Here is a 21,562-nt window from a genome sequence, read left to right on the forward strand (position 1 = left end):
GCTTACTCCGGCAGTGAGGTCCCTTCCTATGGTAATGGCGTGATGATGAGAAGGATGTCGAGCAAATTGAACAACAGAATCAGACAAGACACAGATGCTCTTGGTGGTTCCACCGTAGCGGGGGAGACGGGGAGGGGGTTGTGCGAAACGCGAAGGCTCTGAATGTGGAGGGAATTCGGGTCTTGGGGCGCGGGTAGAAAAGTTGGCTTGAGCGCGCTCCACGAATGCTTCTGGCTGTCACTGACAGGTTGCTTCTCCCATAGACCTTGGTCAGGTTTCATATTGGTAATAAATTATGTACTTTCTTGGCTGCGCCGTCCTTCCTGTTGGCCTCAGTTGGCACTGCCTGAGGATCTGCTCACTGGGAAGAGTTGGGTGTTTTCTGTCCAGAAGCCTCACATAAATCTTCCAGGGCTGGGGCTGTGGCTTGGATGGCTACCCTTGCCTGTCCCGTTACCCAGGAGGGTTAGGCCTGCCTAGGGAAAGAAGTAGAATAAGGAGTGCGTGCCCCCTGCCCTGGACTCATTATCTGAGCCCCAGCGTGGCATCCTCCGGGACCTGCGAAATGCAGTAGCACCAGACCTGACTTTGGTCAGTGCTGTGCGCAGCAGCGAGTTGTTGAGGAGGTAGTAGCTCAGGCCTGATCATCTAGATTGACGGTGTCCTCGATAAATGATCTTACAGGGAATTCTTAGACGTTAAAGCGGGCGGTCATTCACAGAAGACGTTGACATGCTGTTGCACCATCAACATTTTAAGGGCAGAGAGGCAGGTCGTCGGAGGTTTTCATTTGCTGTCATGCAGGGGGCCACACTGGCCTCTAAGCGACCTCCTTGCTGGCCTTGTCTCCCCAGCTGTTGTTGTCGCTGCTGGAATAATCTTGCTTAAATACCACAGTGGTCATCAGGTTACAACTTTGCCTTAAAAACTCAGCGTTTTTCTTACAGGGTCTAAATTTAGCTCTCCAGGTGCTGTGGGTTCCAGGTCCCCCCTGACTCTCCGACCCGATGGCTTGCTGAGTGCCGTTAGTCTCCTTTGTACCCTGGGTCCATTTGTGCCCACTAGGAATTCCTCCCTCCTCTCTCTGCTTACACAAATCCTCCTCAGTCTTTGAGGTCCAGAGCAAGTCGTCTCTTCCCTGACGCTTCCCCGACCTCCCTGTTCTTTTTTCTCTCCACTGAGGTACAGCCCTCAGGACCTTTGCTACACACTTTCATTCTTCGTCAGGGTCCGTCTTCCACCACGTGACTTGTCGGCCCGCGTTAGCTTACATGTCTGATAGAGCACGTGATCTTTGAGGGGAGGGAGCCTCTGTTTTCTTTCCGGATCACCTGGCACATAGTAGGCACTAGAACGAGCTCCCTACCTCCTTTGTCTTGGACATAGGGCACATCTGTAAACTATAAGACCAAGTCAGTATATCACGAGTCACATCTGAGCATGTTTGCCAGTGTAGTACAACTAAATTGGGAGTGTTGGGAGGGTTTGGTTTTTGGTCCCCTTGGCTGACGATGTGAGTGAACGGGGCTGTGCTCCTGACGTAAGTTTCGTGACCGTGTGCTCTGCGCCTCTGCTGCCAGTGTATGCTATCCGCGAAGCCGCCACCAACAACCTCATGAAGCTCGTTCAGAAGTTCGGAGCAGAGTGGGCCCAGAACACCATCGTTCCCAGAGTGTTAGTCATGGCGAACGATCCCAATTACTTGCACAGGATGACCACCTTATTCTGCATTAACGTGAGTCTTCCGCAGGATTATTGCTAAGCTTAGGCGGTAAGCAGATTTGTGGGGCTGTCGTTCGGAATTCTGAACAATCTGTTTCTTATACCGATTAACTTGGACGGTTGACGAGAGAAAACATCCGTTTTTAAATTCATGGTAAAATGTGCAGGAGTCCGGTCAGCCGGGAATTCCGGTTTAACCGAGTTTTCCAATGCTCCTTTGTATCCCGCATTCAGAGGTGCAAACGAGAAACCTTTTCCTGCAGGTCAGTTACTTTCTTATTAAACGTTAATTTGTTGTCTCAGATTTGGGGATATTTAAATACATGAGAAAGTGTTTTAAGTGCGCTCTCTTAATTCTTTTTCTAGGCGCTGTCTGAAGCCTGCGGTCAGGAAATAACCACGAAGCACATGCTGCCCGTTGTACTGAAAATGGCAGGAGACCAAGTGGCGAACGTCCGTTTCAATGTAGCCAAATCTCTTCAGAAAATTGGACCAGTTCTGAACACTGAGTAAGACTTGAGTATTACTCTGGTTTAAGAAGTAGATTTAAATTTTTACCCTCTCGTGGGGAGTTAGAGCAAAAATTAAGGTCAGTGATTTTCCCTTTACCTGAGATAGGGGTTTGTGTAAAGATGATCATTTAACAACCGTGTCACACTGAAGTGTTCACTCCGACTTCTACATTGAAGCTACTGTGTGATTTTGTATGCTATTGATTGCAACAGCAGATCGTTGTCTGAAGCTATTGAGGATTTTTGCGATTACCTAGTTAGTATCCAGAAATTGCCTAAAGAATTAACTTTTTAAAAATTTTAAACTTTCAAAATTACCATAGAACGTGTATATCCTAGAGCCTTTATGTGGCTCAGAGGACTGCCTTTCACAGACAATGCTGTTGGATTTCAGTGCTTTGCGGGAGGAAGTGAAGCCAGTACTGCAGAAGTTGGGCCAGGATGAAGACGTGGATGTCAAGTACTTCGCACAGGAAGCTATAAGTGGTAGGCCTTTCTGTTTCCGTCCTGCACCTCGGGCTTTGGCTGCGGGGGTGGGCATGAGCGAGGTGGGCAGGCCATGGTGAAGGGGAGCGGAGGGCCGAGAGCGTCTACAACGCCTTGGCCCCTGGCCCCTGTAGAACCTTTTTGGCCCACCGCTGAGCAGGCCATTTTCTTAGTCCCAGGGATCGGGCTGGGAGGACTAGGATTCTCACTGGTAAGAACAGTTTGTTGTCTGGATTATAATGGTTTTAAAGTTTAACTTGATGAGCCTGGCAGAGTAAAGAAACTGACCACGGTGAGAAGTTAACCATGTCATGCTTTTGGGTCATTGTTGGCATAGCGAACATTCACATAGATAGTTCATGAACTTTCTGTGCCACTAACTTGATTCTGTTTGGAATTTTCCAGTGCTTGCATTGGCATAATGAGGAACAGGAGGGAAAAGACTTTACTAAATTCTTATCACAGATTTCTAGTCAATGTGTTCTTATGCTGGGTGGACACAGAGTGGAAAACCTTCAAGACTTCATCCAAGCAAATGGCAACAACTTACAAGAGATCAAATTTCAGTGACTTGATTCTTTCTGAAGACGAAATGGGATTGTCTGTCTCTTCACTTTTGGGATAATTACATTTAACGCATTCTTCTTGTTTGTGACCAGTTCCTGACCCTTGGTCGGTCATTTCTTGATTGTCTCCTAATGATTATCGGGCACCATCGGGGCTCCCGCACGCTTGCTGTTTGTTTGGTCAGGCCCCGGCCACTTACTGTCTCTAACCACGTCTGGATGGGTTTGGACCCAGACAAGGAGTGGAGTGATTCTCTTGATGTTTACATGTATCTGTGTGTGTCTCCCTCCATGATTCCAAAGTTAAATGTACATGATTTGGAATACCTTATTTTATAAACACTCTGGGAGCTACACTGAGATGTCACCTAGTGAAAGCCACATATTCCTGGATACTGATGGTCTGCGTTAGTGTCTCCCATGAAAGGGGAGTATGGAAGCTCAGGGTTCACATAGAGGTTGTCTTGGGGTTTATTTGCTTGATTTTTGCTGTAATCATGTCCTTCGGAAACCTGAAACACAGATGCCACTTGGTGCTGGCGGGGTGTTGGAAGCTGACTGAATTTCAGTGGCTCACCATGGCAACTGCATTCAAACACCGCTCCTTCGCTCCCTCCCCCCACCTCCTTTCCTGGTCTCTCCACCAGAAGCTTAAAACTTAGTGCCTCCTAACAAGCAGTCGTTTTACTGCTTCGTTGTGTAAGATTGCCCTTTGTGTGTCTGCTGAGTAGAGAAACCACTGGTCGGCTTCTGGGAGGGATTCCTGCTCTCTAGCTGGCTCCGCTTTCAGCTCTGCTGACGTCTGGTCCTCGCTGCCTTGTGCCGGTAGCTACCAACTGAAGCTTCCTTCCTAACGTCTTGGTGTGGGTGACGCTGGAGACTTACCGTTTGAAATGTTTGTGTTTGTACTTTACTACGGTAAAACCTCGTTAATTTCTCCTGGAATTTAAGGTAATGAGCCAAGCCGAAGGGTTTGCTGAAGCAAATGAATACTATGTCAGGAAACCCATTGTATCTGAACTACTTAAATCTTTTTGAAAAGCTCTCTTTAAAAAGCCCCCTTTATCCAATTGATAGCCAGTTGATATGCCAGTTACTGATCACTCTTTTCAGTTTTATTAAAAAAACTTCCATGAGGACCGTTACGGGTTACACCTTTTTTTTAGATGTATTCATTTTACTCTACGTCTCTGAAATATTTATGTATTTCACCAAGAATATTGATACTTTTTCTTTGAGATTTCAAACTTGCCTTGTCCTAATAATTTTAATTAATGACGTGTCATCGTAGCTTATGTCTTGCTCCTCGTATGTTGCTGTGTGGTTTGCTTGTTTCCGTTTGGGTTTTTGAATTGTTTTCTTTCACTCACAACCTTGTGTAAAACCCAGCGAGCCCTGTCCTGCTCCGTGAAGGTGAAGACTTAACTATAAAGGCCTGCACATGAAACCATTATGTAAAAAACCAAGTTGGACCAAATGCTTCCAGGTTTGTCATACCTTAGGTAAACAGAACCTGACTCAGACATTATCGGCCTGCATTTGAAACTGCCAGCTGCCTTCTAGGAAGTTTCTGTTTTATTACTTTTTGGGCCAAGGATTAAATCTATTGCTATGCAAAAAATTTTCCTGCATTCTCATTTTAATGTCTTTACTGTTACGCTGTAAACACTTTAATTTTAGTTTGATGGTTCTTTTTGGTCTCTGCAGGCTGTGTTCCACTTGGCGAATTGCATATCTGAGAGGCTATTGTCTCGGATTCTTGATTCTTGAAACAAAGTCACACAGCTATTGCTTTACTCTTTGGTTGGGAATGCCACTGGTTTGGGGACAGACTTTTAAATGCCTTTTAGACTTTACGTGTACTCCTGGGGAGCCCTGAGCACTGGCCTCTCCCTCCAAGACTGGTCAAGAGGAGACAGAAGCCCTTGATTTCTCAAGCATGGGTCTGGGAGCTAAGCAGGGCTCTGTCATTTTGGGTGACCCCGTAGTGACTTGATTGACTTTCTGATTAAGCGATAGGGAATCCCTTCTGTTACTCAGGGGAGCTGTTCTCTGGCTCATAACTGGTCATATTGGCCATGGGTTACTTTTCTTATCTTGATTTCATTAGAATGTCAGCTCCAGAAGCTCTGGAAAGGCAGGGATTTTTGACTATTTTTTTGTCTTCTGTATCGCCAGCACCTAGATCAGTGTCTGGCCTAACTAGAAGGTGCTCAATAAAAACATGTTGAATGAATTTCTAAAACCTGTCCTCTGATGTGTTGCGTGCGAAGAACGTGTAGTCGAAGGTACCAGACTGCGTCTCCTTCTCCCGCTGGCCCAGGAAGGACTGTACCACTCTTACGCGAGGGTTGGGCCCCCCTTCCTCAGGCCCCACTTTGGCAGTGGCCCCGCTGGGGTTTGCGTGATGGCCCCCAGTGTACGTTGCCTGGGAGGAGTGTAGTTTTTGTCCTGCCCCCTTGGCGTCCGTTCAGTCAGGGAGGAGAGTGGAGCAGAGACAGAACAGGCTTCTGCCGGCATAGCGGTCCCCTCAACCACGGGATTCATCTGTGTGTTTCTTACCACGTTTGTGTGGCTTCCCCGTCACAGGATCAAGAGGCCAGATCCTGTTTCTCTGCGCTGCTGCGAAGACAGCAACCTGAGGACGCATCCTGTTTCATGAGAACGAATGGCTCAGTGTGTGGTTTTTGACAAGGGCTTGTTGTAGTGATGGCCCTTGGCTCATGGAGGTGCCACGGCTTGGCCCCGGGGTGCGGGGCCCCGGGGTCTTTGCTGGACGGCTCGTCCTGATCAGCACAGCGGCCCGACCTTTGAGATGTCTGGTCCAGGCCTCCGGGGTGCTCACTCAGACCTTCGGGGGAAACGGACGTGTCATTCCTGACGCAGAGGGGAGCCGCAGCGGTGCGTCCTCGGTGTGGCCTTACCCGTCACCGTGTGGCCGCGGAGTGGAAAGTCGATGCTTTCCTGGAGCACTCACGTGCCGGTGGCCCCCCAGGGACGGTGGGGCAGGGCCGCCAAACTCGCTGGGTGCGTGGCCCGCCTTCTTGCCTTGTACTGAGCTTGTGACGCTCTGGTCCCCCGCCCCCCGTGCTCTTCTCTTGAAGCCGCCTCCATCGGCTCTGCCTGGAGCCCAGAGAGCAGGAGCCGCCGCCTCAGTTTGAGGATGAAGTGCTTGTGCGCCGGTATGGGATTGTCTCCCTGGGATTTGTGTCACCGCCGCTATCTAGGGCCTTGCCCCTCTCTCCCGGTCACTCCTGTGGCGCCGGGCCTTTTTATGCCTAGAGTGGTCCCACTATTCCCCGTTCGCCTCCATGAGCCTCCTGATTCCAGGAAACTACATAATGTTCGGTTGAGACGGCAGTCTTCTGGAGGACGGAGTTGACTTGCTGGGTAGTGAAGCCGACTCCTTCCCTCCTCCAGGTCTCTGAAGCTGACCCTCCCACTTCTGAGAGGAGCCTGGTCTTTTCTGTCCGGCCGGGGCTCTGCAGGCAGTGACCGCCGTGTGGGGGAGCACCCAGCTGGCACCCTAAGACCCTGTGGGGTGGCGCTCGGTGGCCCTTGAGGGACGGGCACCTTCAGTGAGGTTCTGCGGTGCTTCCTGGGCCCGGGTCCCCGGGGCCGTAGCAGTGCTGGGGCAGCTGGGGGAGGGGGGGGAGGGGTCCTGGCTGGGACGTGCTGGCGGGTGGGGCCCAGGGCCGGTTATGGGACTGCCGTCTCTGTCTCCAGTGGTGGCCCAGAGGCTGAGGAAGTCAGACTTCCCTGCGAAGGACACTGAGGAGCCCAGCGCTCCTGGGGCCGACAAGAACCGCTTCCTGAGAGCCAGAGGGCCCGAAGAGGACCCAGGAAAGGTAAGTGCCACGGACACCTGGGCTGCAGGTGCGCGTGCAGGGTGGCCAGCGTGGCATGGTGCTGCAGCAGGGGGACGCAGAGTGGTACCTTTAATTCTCTTCAGGAGACTGATTTTTCCGGCCAACGGAGTGTGGTTTTAAAGCCTGTTGCCCTCCTCCTTGTCCTTCCTTCGGAGGGGCGGGGTGGGCTCTCCAGAGCTCGGGGGCTCCTGTGGCCACAGGCCTCCCGGCCGCCCTCCCCGGCAGAGGCAGCGAGGCTCACACAGAGGACGGGGTGGTTGGTGGAGTCGCCTCGGGAGATGCGGGTTGCTCCCCCCTCCCGTCAGAGACTGGTGGCCATTCTCACTTGCTACGGCTCCTCTCAGGCGGTTTTCTCCATTCAAGGGAAGCACCATGTCTGTCGCTTGCACTGTGACGGGGCCCCAAGCCCCGTTTGATGTCTGTCTAGGGGAGGTATACGGGAATTTTCAACTTGAGAGTAACTGCTCATTAATCGAAGCTGGTGCCAGCGCCTGATCTGGGGCTTTTTGTTGGGAGCGTGGTGGTGTATGGCTCACAAATCCAGCTGACTTGGAACAACACGGGTTGGGGTGCTGACCCCGCCCCCTCGGCCCTGCACAGTTGAAACTCCACATAGAACTTTGGACCCTCCAAACGTAGCTACTGATAGCCTTCTGTTGACCGGAAACCTTGCCGACGACACCAGCAGTCGACGAACACGTATTTTGTGTGTATGTGTATTATTTCTTACAGCCAGGTCTGCTAGAGAGAACGCGTATTAAAACCCTAAGAAAGGGAACTACACTCACACTGGATTTAGGGGAAACCCTGCGTGTAAGTGGGCCCGCGCGGTGCCCACCCTGTGTGTTGGGGCAGAGGCCTCAGCCGCCCGCTCTTGAGCTCGGGCTGTGTGTGGTGGGTTGGGCACACGTCGGCCTCCTCATGCCTGCTGTGGTGGGTTTGCTTGGGGAACATTCTGACGTGGAAAGCTTGCCTTCCGAATCTCCCTGGCTTCTCTCTCGTTCTAAGTAGACGGAGGCCACGAGAATTTGGTCCTGTTGTCCAGGCCCCGAACTGCGGTCCTTCACCGTAGAGGGTTCTCCGTTTCCTGTGGGCTGGAGCTGCCAGGCATTGCCCGGTTCGGGCAGCTGCCCCCCACCCCCCGCCCCGCCCTGCCCCACCAAGCTGTCGTGGTGGTGGCTGCACCCCGGGCTGCGCTGGGGGACAGTGTCGCTCACAGCTGCAGCCGGCCACGGGGCCCCGACACGCGCCTGAATGCTCGGCCCTTTGTGTCTCACGGAACTTGGCCTTTGGGAAGATGCCTTCACCGAAGGGGCAGGACTGAGTCACATATTTTTAGGCCTATGCCACAGCCTTGCTTGGGAAGAAAGGTGTTAGGTGTTTTCCTACAAAGTCAGGGGCAACTGGCCGTGCCACTAAATAAATGCAGTGCGCACGTCTGACCTGAGCGTGGGACGCTGGAGGCGACCTCGCCGTGGCCGACCTGCTCGGCTAAGTCGGCAGCCCCACGATGGCCGCGTTAGCTGTCGTTCCTTGAACTTCGGGCCTCGTGAACTGTGCGGACTCTCCTTCGGTCTTCACGGCCCTAAACGGGAGGTGCCGTTGGCTCCGTTTGTCGGCGGGTTGTGAGCCTCCCCCCAAGTCCTGTCTACTTCGGGGTCTCCTGGCATTGGAGGCTGCTGAGGTTGCAGATCACTGAACCCAGAAATACCCCCTGCCTTCCCTGCGTTCGTTTCTCTGAAGGAAAATGACCTGAGGGTGAGATGGAAGGAACTGAGTGTTGCCAGGCAGAGCCCTGCGTGTCAGGGGCCGGCAGCCAAGTGAGTGATCCCGGAAGTCATCCAACGCAAGCCAGAAATTGTTCTTAACCCCTCCCTCGCCGTCCGTGCCACTGGCCGCCCGGGTCGGCCTTGGGGCCTGGCGGGAGCCGTGGGGCATCCCTGTCGCCTGGGACGGGGGAGGGGAGCCCGAGGCCAGAGCCGGTTTGGTTCCTCTGGTCGCAGGGTGCCCGCTCGGCCCTGCGCCTGCAGAGCAGATGTCTGTGCTGGACGTCACCCGTGCCCCCTCCGCGCGGGACCCGCCGGGGAACAGCGTGGCCGCCTCGAGCTCCCGGCCCACCCCAGGTGCGCTCAGCTGCCTGGTCGTCGTGGCAGTGGCAGCGGCCCGGCCGTCCCCCTCCTGCCGGGCAGGGCTTCCCTCCAGGACGCTGTGCGGTCGCCCTGCGGTTGCCCTGTGGTGATGGGGCTGCCCTCCGTCAGGCGAGGGTTAACACAGGATTTGTTTATTGAATCACAAAGTGGCCGTCACATGATTTTAATCAAAACACCATTTCCCTGACAACAGTGATGTCAGTCTTGTTATTGCAGGAAGGAGCAGCTGTGAGGGACATTCGGTCTCCACGCGGCCGGGTTTGGAGACTCAAATCCAGGGAGGCATCCGTAGATAATGGTTGCGGGCGCCGACGTGACGAATCCTCTTCTTCCTCCGCTCCCCTCGGTCCAGCAGTCCGTCCGGCACAGATCCCTCCTCCTGCACCCCTTTCTCCTTCCGCTCTTGTTTCCACTTGTGGTTTTCCCAGCTTTCCTGATTTCCCCCAGACTTCGCGTCATCTGGGCCCCGAGGACCTCTGGCCTGTCTTCCGTGCTCAAACTGGGCAGCTCCGGCTAGCCTGAGGTGGGGCCACCGGGCAGCTCAGTTGTCTGGGCTCCTGGGGCCAACCTCTTGCCTGTTCTGTCCTCATTCCCCCCGCCCGAGAGCTGTCTGGGGGCCTCCTGGGCCATCTCAGGACCTCAGCTCTGGATGCCTGGAGGAAAGAGGCCCGGAGAGGTTGCCGGAGGCCTGGGCGTGGAGGACGCACGCAGGAGACTGGAGCTCTGGCCTCTTCCTGGCACCATCCCCACTGCTGGAGCTTGGGGCCGTCTGCCCCTCTGCCCAGGGGCTTGGCCGGAAAGTTGCAGGTGGATGACAAAGGCCTTCTTCTGGGTGGGATGTGGCTTCTCGTGGATGCTCTTCCGGCTGTGGGACCTGTGGCTGGTGCTGCCCAGAACTCATGACCGAGAGTGGAGGAATCCAGGAACCAAAGTTCTCGGTTCTCAACCTGGAGCCGGTGCTCAGAATTGGGCAGCCACCCTCGGCCAGTGCCGAGGTCTCCCAGGTGTCCGAAGCCCATGTGGGAGTCTGCTGTTGGGGGGTGAGGAGCTCAGCGAGAGCAAGACGGGTGGAGGGGAGACTGTATGACAAGCTGTTGAGGGGCTTTCTGCTTGGAGGGCCCGGCCCCCCTTGACCCTCACAGTAAAGCTAGGAGTTAAATCAGCTGGTGCGTGTCCCCGAGTTAGTCCTGGGAACAACGAGCCTTTGCCATGATGTGCTCAGGACCCTGGCGGGGCTGGCAGTGGTGTCTTGCCACCTCCCACGCTGTCTCTGGCACTGTCCGATATCCCCTATCCCCGGCAGGCGCCGCTCTGCCTGGAGGGCCTTTCTGGTCAGGGGTGGGGACTCCAGCAGGTGAGCCTGGGGAAGCAACGCCCTGTTCTCCTGGCCGGGCCCTTCGGTCCCTGGGGCCTCTCTGCTGGCACAACGACCCTGCCCAACATGTGGGCTTCTCTGGTGACTCCAGGACAGCTCCAGTGGGTCTCATGCTGAGGAGGTGCCTGAGACTTCAGGGTCCCCTGCATGGTGTGCTTCTAGGAAAGGCCTCGGGGCCTCCTCCTCCATTCAGCTGGGCCCCACTTGCAGCTGCGCAGTGGCCCTGGCACAGTAACGGACTCAGTCCTGAGGGTCGGCACCCTCAGACCTGTCCCCTTACAGCATCTCAGGCCTCATTATTTCCTCCTCCTCTTTGAGGAGCAGGGAGAGATTGAGTCGGAAACTTTCAAAGCCACCCTGATGCGGAGCTTGACCGGACTCCGCCTGCGAAGGAGCACGGGCGTGGGGTGCGAGGCCTTCCGTGCCTGGGCAGGGCCCAGACGTGTGGCGATGGTGGCGTGCTGGTGAGTGGACTGCAGACACCGTGTCCCTCTGCAAAGTGCAGGCAATGTTGGTGAGTCCCAGCCCCCACCGGGCCTGGCAGAGACCCCGGGTCTGGGGTTCAGCTCTCCCGAGGGGGCTCTCCCTCCTCCACGTGGGCCAAGACTTTGGCTCGCAAAGGCTGCAGAAGGGAAGGATGTCCTGGGGAATGTTTAAGTCAGGGGCCCAACTGGCTGGTTTCGGTCACTCTGTGCCAGCAGGTCTGTTATTTTGGCTTGTGCCCCTGGGCTGTTTTTGGCAACACGAGGATGATGGAGAAATTTGGTGGGAAAAGGGATAGTTTGCAAAACGCCATTACTGAAATTGAGTGCTTTCCTTTAAAAAAAAAAAAGGCAGTTCAACCTCAGGGTCACCAAGTTCTTGGGTTGCCCAACAGGGGTAACAGCTCTCAAGGTCAGGACCGAGCACCTGCATGCGGTGCTGGGGCCGAACAGGTGGGCGCAGAGCGCCGTGCTCTCTTGCTGTGCGTGGCCGCCCCTGCGGACGGCAGGCGATCCCCGCGTGGGAGCTCAGTTCTGCAGCATGGGCTCCGCTGCGACGGTTTGAGTGAAAACAAATCCCCGTTGAACTCGCTGCCGGAAAGCAGGATTTTGCGCTGCCCTTTCACTCGGGGTCTACTCGCGGTGCCTCGCAAAGGGATTCTCCAGCCCCGGAGGGCGCCGGGGCGGTGTGAGCGCCAGCAGCGGGCGGAGGGCTCCTCGGGCCAAGAGACGGGCCACTGTGGACTCGCAGCGGGGGCTTGCGGCACCCCACCCCTCCCCCCAGTTGCTCTGCAGCTTGAACTGGGGGAGCCCGAGGCGCCCGCCCCCCCCCCCCCCCCCCCCCGCCGGCCTCCGTCTCGGAGACTCCGGGAGAGCCAGGCAGCGCGGCCCAAGCGGCGGGCTGTGGTCAGCCTGTCCCCGCCAGCCTTCTGCAGTGGCTGACATGGACTCGGGCGATCTCAGAGCAAGGTATTATTTACCCTGCTGACGTCAATGAGAACATATTATCCGCTGTCCTTTTCTGGAGCCTGAAGTGGGCACCAGAGCTCAGGGAACACAGCCACCTTCCAGACTTCAAATAAATTCCACTCAAGGCCCGATGAGGTAAAGGCCCCATCTCGTCCGTCTGACATTCAGATCACCCAGGCTCTTAGAAAACAAGTTGTTTTTATTTTAGTTCAATTTTATGTTGGAAACATAAAAACAGTACATTTTCTTCGCAGAAAATTACCCCCTTTAAATTACCATTTGATAACAAAGATCATTTATTAAACTGCATTTTAGGCAATTTTCTAACAGTGAGGGACAGGTTATATTTTGTTTTTTTTTTTCACATTGGAGCTATTATGATTTGCACTCAAAATACCAAAGCTATTGAACTCACCATTTTTTCTTAGTAACTTAAAAAAAAAGCACACAAAAAATAACTACAATTAGATTTTTATCAAAAGGAACTCTTTCACAAAACCAAAGACCAACCCTCCTCCTTTCAGAAATAAGCAAATAATCTTGCCCTTTCCACAAAGTGCAAATATCTCGATCACTTTTATTTCTTAAATTGCAGTCCCCAAAGAGAAGCGGACCTTCTCTTTCTGCTTCTTTTCCCTTCGGGGATCTTGGCCAAGGCGGGTTTCTTTCACCCCTAGTGGGAAGCCATCGCCACTCGCATGGCCTTGATGGAGATGTTGAACCGGCACACACATCACCCAGCCAGCAGCCGTCCGGGTTTTCACGGTTGGCTCATGCGACCGTATCCTAGGCCGGGGTCGTGTTTCTCCAGCGTGCTGTTTTGTACTTCCTCTTTCACAGCTCCCCTCTACCCACCCACCCTGCCTCTGTTCAATCAGAGTGAGTTATCTTTTTTCATCCCTAAAAGTGTCTAATCAGCACTTGTGTCTGACGGACCTTCCCTGTAAAGAAATGGTAAGGTCCCTCCTCGAGGCCAGGCAGCTTTCCAGATTGTTCTCCTAGGGCCTCCCTGGGGCTGAGCCTGGGGGGTGGGGTGAGCAGAGGCGCCGCCGTCAGGGCAGGGTGGGCACTGCCACCATCCATCCACTCCTCCTACTCCTCTAGGAAGTGAGCGTCATGCGAGTAGAAGGAACCAGACATGCGGGCTGGGAGTCTGACCTCCGGTGGTTAAGCGGGCCCTTGAAGGATGCGGGGTCCAGGGCTGTAGCCTGTCCCTGCAGGCGCCTCTTCCCCGAAGCCAGGCGGCTGCCAAGGGGAGAGTCTGGTTGCAGGGCCGGAGCCCCCTTCAGCTGCTACTTTGCTAAGATGGGGCTCTGTTGGTGGGCTCACTAGGAGAGTCCAATGTTACCGCGGTGGGGGTGGTGGGGGAAGAGCCTGCGTGAGCTGGAAAACCCCAGAGCCTGTCCCGGCCCCTCCCGCACGGGCTCTGCTCGCTCGGTCAGGTCACCTCAACTTTGAAGAGCCTTGGTTTCCTCAGCTGTGGGAGGTGAGCCTGTGTCCAGCTAACTTGATAGACTGGTCGTGAAATGTGTGTGGATCAATGTACACAGGTTCTCACGCAGGGGAGCCGAGGGCCAGGGTGGGAACCGGCAGGGCTCCCGGCTGCGGGGTGGGGTGTGAGCGGGAGGCTCCATGTGGGGGTAGGACACCTGCCTGCGCCCCCAACCCCTTCCGGGCCACTTGCCGAGCAGGGCCACACCATGGCGCCTGGCAGAGGACGTACGTCCATGAAAAAAAGGTTTTTGTCTAGTTCAGAAACACAGACAGCTGATGCTGCTCTTGTCTTTCCCCCTTCTGAAGATGTTTTGGGAAGTTTTTGTAGACTTAACACGGTGATCAAAGATTCCTGCCTATACAATGACTCCAACTTACTACCTGTTCTCCAGTTTTTACCTTTGAGGTCTAGGTACAGAGAGAGAGCGCGGCTCGGGCGGCTTCGGAGGAGGCAGTAGAGATGGCCCGGTGTAGGGGTACAGATGTGGCCAAGGTAAGCCCCCCTACACGGGTCCGAGGACACGCTGTACGGTCTCTAGAGGAGGAGGAATGTGAAAGAGATCTGGAGTCGGATATGCTCTAAACCAAAAGGGTGCTTACGTGTAACTGTTGACAGAAGCTCTTAAACGTGATCCATGGACTCGCGCGGCGACCCCTGTACTTAAGTACCACGGCCTAGAGATGGGGAGGGCCCCGCCCAGGAAACCACGCATCTGATGTATCCACGTCCCTGAGCTGGTGGCCCTTCCCCGTGGTTTCTGGTTGGCCCCCCAGGCACCCCCTGGCTGCATACACCCGCTTCTTCCCGATTCCGGGTGCCCCCCGCTCCCCCCTGAGGTGCTAATGACAGCGTGGGGACAGAGGGCGAGAGGCCTGGGGGTGGTGGGAGAGTGGCCCGTTTCCTCCCCAGAAGGGCACATGCCCTGTCCCACCTGACTCAGGAAACAGCCTAAGTCTCCAGCCGGCCTTGAGTTCTGAGGAACAGAGGGAGTCTGACTTTATCTTTCCGAGGGGGAGGAAGAGTTTGGTACAGGGTCCTTGATGCCAGGTCTTAGTCCTCCTCCGTGGGCCCCAGATGTTAAGTGGATAGCGGAGACGGGGCGCTGCTGAGAACCTTCTGCCCCATTCTCAAGATACCGCGAGGGCAGTGCCCGCTGGGGGGGGGGGGGTCAGTGTAGCCCCCCAGGGCCTTTAAAAGGGAGGATTTCTGTTGTGGTAACACGGCGTACTTGCCTTACAGGGACCAGCATATCAGTTGCATGTAAATCCCAGAGACTCACTTGCCCAGCTGGAAATTGCAGACCTAGTGCATTTCTCCCAAAGCAGAGACTGATACCCCTGGATTAAAAAAGAACATAAAAAATAAAAGTACCACGCGTATTGCACTTTTTGCCGAATGACATTTTTACCTCACGTTCATCTCACCAAAGTCTCTTCAGAGGAGCCTGGTTTACAAGACAATAAAGCTAATGATTACTATACAGTAGTGCACACACTGCTAACGTGAAACAGACTGGAACGAGGATTTCAAAGAAGCCTCACAAACAGAGCAATACGAAGCCTTCTTCGTGTCATCTTAGTGTGTGTGAAAACTCGGAAGCGTACAGAGGTCACTACTTAGGGGACAGATCACACGGGGCTGGGAAAACACTTGACCACCACCAGTCTCCACTCACCAGCTTACATTTCAGTCAAGACGATCGTTGTGGAATTTATTGATTGCTGCTTGAAATGAGGAAAGCAAACAGGAGCTTACAACACGGGTCCGGCAGAGTGGTTCACGCTGTTCACCGGGGGAGTGCCTCCCAGGCCTGGTGGCTGCTGGGACTGTCCCCCCGGGCCGGCCTCACCTGTCAGCCACAGCTCAGAGGTTTCCCAGGCTCATGGCCCAGGGCCTCTGTGTCCACCTCTAAGTAACATTCTTGCGACCCCAGTTTCAGGCCGGAAGGCATTTTAATTTCACAAATACTACAGCGCTTCTGTAGATTTTGGGAAAAAATCCTTTAGTCTAAAATCAAACCGTGTTTCATAACTGGCTTATTTTGCAGACTGAAAACAGGTTAGAGATAGTAACACAAGCATCGCTTAAATGAAACGATGTTCTCTATCTTCTGAAACCATGAATCTGAACCACGAGGAGGAATAAATAATCCACAGAATGAACAGAATTCATTCCTCCTGGGTTTTCATGAGTTGTGGCCATCAAAAAAACAACAGTCCTCCACCGCACCCTCTCTTGCTAACCCCGGACCCTCCCCCCTCCCCCCCCCCCCCCCTTGCAGAGCGCCTCCCTGATACCAGGCTAGGGGCTTCTCACCTGCTCGGGCAGACTACAAAGAGGAAAGGCAACTTAAAGGTGTTTCTAGATGCAGCATCAGTGTAGTGTCTCTCTTTGTGCTTTGTGACGCTTTGTGCTCAGCCCAGTCACCTGCTGCTAGGACAGGCCGGGCTACAGGACAAACGACCGTCTGTCAGGAACGCTGGGTGGTTACTCGCTCCTTCTAGGTACACAATGAACTAGTTGGTGCATCTAACTTTGACTTCCTCTGATGAGTGAATTGGAAGGGTTAAGGTTACGTTTCGCTAGTCCTAGAACGTGTTTGGCAGATGGTCTGCTAGATGGTTAACACATCTGTGGTTCTGAATATTGCTGTAATACTTGAACATTTCATTACAAGTTAAAACTCTGAAGGAAATGAAGAACGCGATTCCCACATGGTGGAAAACAAACTCCGAAGGGACTTTGGATTCAGCCTTGACATAAATGGAAAACTGTTGGTTTCTACAGAAAAGAAAGAATTAAAGCACGGTCTGGGCAAAAAAGGCACGGCACTACCACTTCACATGGGAGATCGAAGTTCATTTTTCTTGTCCTTAGAATTGCTAAGCCCTACATGAAACTGTCCAAATGTACAAAGCTCCATCAACTACTAGCAACATAGAGTATAAAGTCAAAGTAGTGACTACATTTTAAAAGAGCCGCAAGGCCCTCTGAAGACTGACCGCCCGGGAGCAGCGGTCTCCACAGAAGACTCTGCGGGAAGAGCCCGTCCTCCCCTGGCCCAGGGCCGGCGCTCCCTGGTCTCCACTGCGGTGGGTCTCGTGGTTCTACAGGTGACAGAGTAGGAGCCCCAGAAACCTCTGAAAAGGGAGGGGGTGGGGGAAAGTCACTGCTCCGGGTGGAGACGACTGCCAGTATCAAGGCTCAGTCCCGGCTGTCACTCAGCAGCCCCTGAAACAAAGCTCACGTCCCCCTGCTTTGCAGTGGTGTTGCGGACAACCTTATCAGCAGCTTCAAACTTAGGATTCGGTGACCGAGCACAATTTTCCTTCCTATGCGTCAAATCCCACTACGTATTCTTGACCTGCCTGAACACGACGGGCTGTCGCTTGGCTTCAGTGAAAAATATATTGCATTTTTTGTGTGTTTCGTTTTGCCCAGATCTAATGGCACACAGCTGTTCACCAAGGTTTCCCCCGATGACGAACTGCTGTAGGTCTACAGGAAACCTAGGTCTGGACGTCTCATGACAACATCTGTCAGCGCCTCCCACCAGCGTTTCTCCACTTGATCTAAGGGCACGGGCTTCAGCTCCGACGTGTTCCAGCCCCTCGCCCCACAAGACCGCGGTGAGACAGAGCCAAGAGGAAGCGCTGCGCGCCTGGCCAGGCCCTCTTGATTCCAGTTGGGCAACGTGGTTTTCTCCTTTTGGGAGAGGGCAGGAAAGTAAGCTTGACACTTAAAAGGCTGGAAAAAAAATTGAAATCCACATTCTTCCCTCACTTGACCCGCCTCACTTCCTGCGCTGAGGTTAATTTACCAGGACGTAGCCCCCGTGCTGTGGATCCACAGCCTCCAGCATCTCACAATCGAAGAGTCCAGGGAACTCGGCGAGAGCCAGGGGGTCGTAGCTGGAGGCGGCCTCCTGCAGTCCTGAGCTCCTGGGACAGTCCTGTGCCGCGAGGCCGCTCTGCGCGGCTCCATCCATGGGGTACTGACAGGGCGGGGGATAGTCCGGCTCGGGGGAGGCCGCCCCCGGCAGCTCGCAAGTCTGATAGGGGAAGCGGAGGGGCGCGGGGGCGGCTCCCGCCTGCGGGGGCGGCGGCGGGGGCGGCGGAGGCGGCTGCTGCTGCTGCTGCTGCAGGTGCACGGGCAGCGCAGGGGCCCGGGGCCCGGGCGAGGAGGGCAGGGGCTGCAGCCGCAGGTCCTCGTACTGGTGGCCGAGGAAGGGGCTGTACTGCATCTGCTCCGGGGCGGGTTCCAGGACGGGGCTCAGGGGCTGGGCCAGGCCGAAGGGCGGGGGCGGCGGCGCCTGCGCAGACGCCTCCTGGCGGGGAAGGGGTGGCGGGAACGGGCTCTCCGCTATCTGCATCTGATTAAAATAGGCCTGCAGCTGAGACTGTTTCTGCAGAAAGAGTCGCTTCTGGTGGAGTCTAAATTGGCAACAGCAAAAGAAAGAAGTTTAAATCTTCCTCAGGGATAGCAATTTTAATATAAATCCAGGATCAGTCATTCGCTTCCGTCCCTCCCGCTTCTGTTGTCCGCGCAGGAAAAAAACGGGTCAGGAACCGACTGTTTGGTTTCTTCTACCTCCTACTCTCTGTCCCCCCATCCTGATCCCTCAGTGCCGAAGTGCACACACTTTTTGTCTAAGACTGAAGCAAGAGGCACCTTTCCCACCTGGGGTGTTTCAAAGTGGGGGTGGGGGGGTTCCCCACCCAGCTGGCCTCTGGGGGCAGCTGCAGGTTGACGGATTAGGGTGACTCCTGGTCAGGCGTGAGGGCACGGATTACCACCCGGGGAGATGAAGTATAACCCACTCAAACTGCTTTAGGTCACAGATTCTGAAAGCTTAGGTCTATTCAAACCCGAAAGGGTAAGGAAACAGCACACTTCGGCCGCCGTCTCCTGCCGCCAGTATCCCGGGACACTGGAACATCTAGCTCAGTCATCACTTCTTGAAACCTATTTTCTACTTAGCAGAGGCAAATGCCATCCCGAGCGGGGAAGGACGACACCTCCAGCGACCTCCCTGTCTCACCTGTGTTCCTGCAGCTGCTGTTCCAGGCTCCGCGGGGCTTCCTTACAATAAAGCTGACAGGTGTTCTGGGCTTTGGACAGAAGGCTGGGCTTCTGGAAGAGCAGAAAAAGAATTAGGAGCACGACACTATGATGTCACCTAGGATGCAGTGACCACACGGTATGCCTGCCCAGAGTTGCCCAGAGGACGAAGTCAACCGTGTCCTCCAGAATCTGCGCGGGGTAATAAGGGCACAGACACTTCCTCCCTGAGACCCGGGGCGGGGAGCCGTGCCGCCCAGTGGCCCTGCACCAGCAGGCCTGTGTGGTGTCCGCTTGACCAGTGTGGCTTTTCCATTTCTAAGAGTCCTCTAGAACTGTAAGGGTCGTGGAGATTTAAAACTGAAAAGGTTGAGTTAAATGTTGACAGCCAAGATCTTAGTGCCTGCTGAATAAACTGGGATCTTTGTGTATCAGTTTTAAAGATTGTCAGGCATTAATGCACAGAACTGATACTAAAATTTTGTTGGCTTGAGATTTCTATTACTCACTACGGTGCATAACATTAGGAGCAAAGAAACCGGGTTTCTGACTCCTACCGGTGGCCTGATTCTTGCCTGGAGCCTGAGGACAAATCCTTTTCTGCTGTCAATACAAGCACGAGGCTAAGTCTGAACAGGTTTCTAGAAACTACAGATTCAGAGTCCATCTACCAGCCTATAGACAATACAGCATCTCCCCTGAAAAGTCACCAAGCAAAAAAGGTTTCTGCTGTGCTGCAAAGCAGATTCTGGGCAAGCATAGTGAGCGGCAGTAACAAAGGGAACGTCACACCTGGAGTCTGTGCTGTAGGTACTGGGCCTCCAGGCTTTGCCGTGGGGACAGCTGAGGACGCACACTGCTGGGGACAGTGGAGACTGTTTTCTGCTGCTGAGAAACTTCCTCCTGAGGAGCAAGGGGGATGGAAATATTTTCAATTCTCCATGTGGGAGAAAGTTTTAGTTCTGTGTTTAAGCACCTTGGCAAATGTCCGACAGGAACTCCAACTCTGTCAGACTTAATACCTAACGCTTTTTATGTAACTAGTAGGCTGAAGGTTAATCACTTGGCAAAAAAAGGTATCCATGTATCATCTGTAGTAGACGATTACCCAGTCAGTACTGTGGCAAAGGCGCCTGACAGCAACAGGCCAGTACATTCATGTGGCCATTAAATGCTGTAATACCCGTGATGCACCAAAAACAGGCGCAAACTAAAATTTCTTGGGTAAACAGCAATATTTTTTGGTATTTTTAGCATAAATAATCCACTTAAAATATCTAATGAAGTGACATCAAAAGTAATGGCATGGGAGCCTGAGTGGTTCAGTCAGTTGAAGCGTTGGACTCTTGGTTTTGGCTGAGGTCATGATCTCAGGGTTCGTGAGTTCGAGCCCCACATCAGCCTCTGGGCTGACAGTGCAGAGCCTGCCTCGGATTCTCTCTCCCTCTCTCTCTGCCCTTCCCCTGCTCGCTCATACACACATTCTCTCTCTCTCTCTCTCTCAAAATAAATAAACTTAAAAAAAAAAAGCAATGGCCAGAAACTTCACATTCATGTGAGTTACTGTTTTTGTGTGTGGGCGTGGGGGAGGGGAGCTCAAGGGACACTGTAGGAAGTCGCTCATATAACATCTGCCATATGAACCAAACATAGCTTGAGACTCTCTACACCTCCTTAGGGCAGTCGTCACCTGGGCCGGGGGGGTGGGTCTAGCCTGTCAGTGGCAGGCGGCAGCAACAAGGAAAGGTTCTGGGCTGTGAGTTCTCCAAAACGACCTGTTTGCTCCGGGACTGGAATCGATCTTCTAAACGAAACGACACACCCTTCAGGACACACTCCTGCCTCATCCTCGTAGAGCCCCCGTGGGAGGGGCCCGGGGCACCCACCTGAGGGCAAGCGCCAGCAAGGTCCTGGAGCTGGGGTGCCGCTGGGGCCAAGTCCTGGTCTGCCTCCGGCCCTAGCTGTTCATACAGCAGCTGCACTTTGTTCAACTCTAGGATTCCTTTGGTTCTAGCCAGATTCTGAAGATGTTGTCTAAATGCCACAATTCCTGAAAGAAAGAACAATGACCAGACATTGAAATACAACACAAGGCCTTCCAGTGATGAGACAGGTGAAACCAACGTAGCCACAAACCCCCTCAAGTCCTGCCACAGGAGAGTTTTATGAGCCCCAGTCACCTTGGGTGAGGGAGGTATCCGACGCCCTGCGGCCCTCTCTGAAGCTCACTGGTGACCTGTTGTGAGCCTCTCGCTTCTGGGAGCTCAAAGCCTGCATGGCTGGGTTGGCAGGTCTCAGGCTGATGAAGGGAGAGGTCATGCGTGGGGATGGCTGATTGGCTAACATGATGTCCTTAAGGGAAGGGTTGTCCTCCAGAAAGTTCAGGTCCCTCTGAACAGACCCCATCTCATACTCAGAGTCCACACTGTCAAGGGAGGGGTTGTCACTCATGGAGAAAATTTTCCCTTTAAGAGAAAAAAAAGAAAAAAAAAAAGACCAAACCAAAAGATACATGGCCAGCAGCAAACAGCGCCTTCTTTGAACGTGGAATACAAAGCACAACTAGCTTGAGTTTGCACAGCTCCGACACTCTGAGTCTCCAATCTCCACCCAAAACACTCTTCCAGAAACTTTTTCCATGTCAATTTAATCAGCTTCGAATTTAGTGGGGTGTGTGCCCGTAAGATCTCTGACACCCCAGAGAGGCCAGAGTCCTTGATGGATTGCACCGCGCTCACGTGAATCTCGGCAGCTGGGGACCGGCTCAGACATATTTCACTTGACTCTTTGCGGCTGCTGACCAGGCCTAATCCTACAGCCGGCTGAGCCTGCTCCGTAAAGGACTAAGGCGTAGGCAGCATCTTGAGTGGTGGGG

The 21,562-nt window shown here is 53.9% G+C and overlaps 2 protein-coding genes across 7 annotated transcripts in view; one reads left to right on the forward strand and one right to left on the reverse strand.

The window, feature by feature from the left end:
- PPP2R1B (protein phosphatase 2 scaffold subunit Abeta) overlaps positions 1-15,010 on the forward strand; it is a 33,047-nt gene extending 18,037 nt beyond the window's left edge. The window contains exons 12-17 of one of the 3 annotated variants that reach the window (XM_027036482.2): positions 1,581-1,735; positions 2,089-2,231; positions 2,629-2,720; positions 7,013-7,134; positions 14,018-14,118; positions 14,866-15,010. In XM_027036482.2, the coding sequence (XP_026892283.1) occupies positions 1,581-1,735; positions 2,089-2,231; positions 2,629-2,720; positions 7,013-7,134; positions 14,018-14,083 (578 nt within the window). In that variant the 3' untranslated portion in view covers positions 14,084-14,118; positions 14,866-15,010. Of the gene's footprint in view, positions 1-1,580; positions 1,736-2,088; positions 2,232-2,628; positions 2,721-3,125; positions 5,523-7,012; positions 7,135-14,017; positions 14,119-14,865 lie in introns of those variants that run through there. The other 2 variants (XM_027036480.2, XM_027036485.2) reach the window with 2 other exon arrangements.
- The window catches only part of SIK2 (salt inducible kinase 2), a 121,988-nt gene continuing 112,738 nt past the window's right edge, over positions 12,313-21,562 (reverse strand). For all 4 annotated transcript variants that reach the window (XM_027036476.2, XM_027036475.2, XM_053204124.1 and 1 more), the window contains 5 exons: positions 20,868-21,152; positions 20,574-20,737; positions 19,480-19,590; positions 18,668-18,759; positions 12,313-18,059 (listed from right to left, as the gene is read on the reverse strand). In XM_027036476.2, the coding sequence (XP_026892277.1) occupies positions 17,438-18,059; positions 18,668-18,759; positions 19,480-19,590; positions 20,574-20,737; positions 20,868-21,152 (1,274 nt within the window). In that variant the 3' untranslated portion in view covers positions 12,313-17,437. The remainder of the gene's footprint in view (positions 18,060-18,667; positions 18,760-19,479; positions 19,591-20,573; positions 20,738-20,867; positions 21,153-21,562) is intronic.

This window comes from Acinonyx jubatus, chromosome D1, assembly GCF_027475565.1.
Source record: "Acinonyx jubatus isolate Ajub_Pintada_27869175 chromosome D1, VMU_Ajub_asm_v1.0, whole genome shotgun sequence".
In the NCBI taxonomy this organism is placed as follows: domain Eukaryota; kingdom Metazoa; phylum Chordata; class Mammalia; order Carnivora; family Felidae; genus Acinonyx; species Acinonyx jubatus.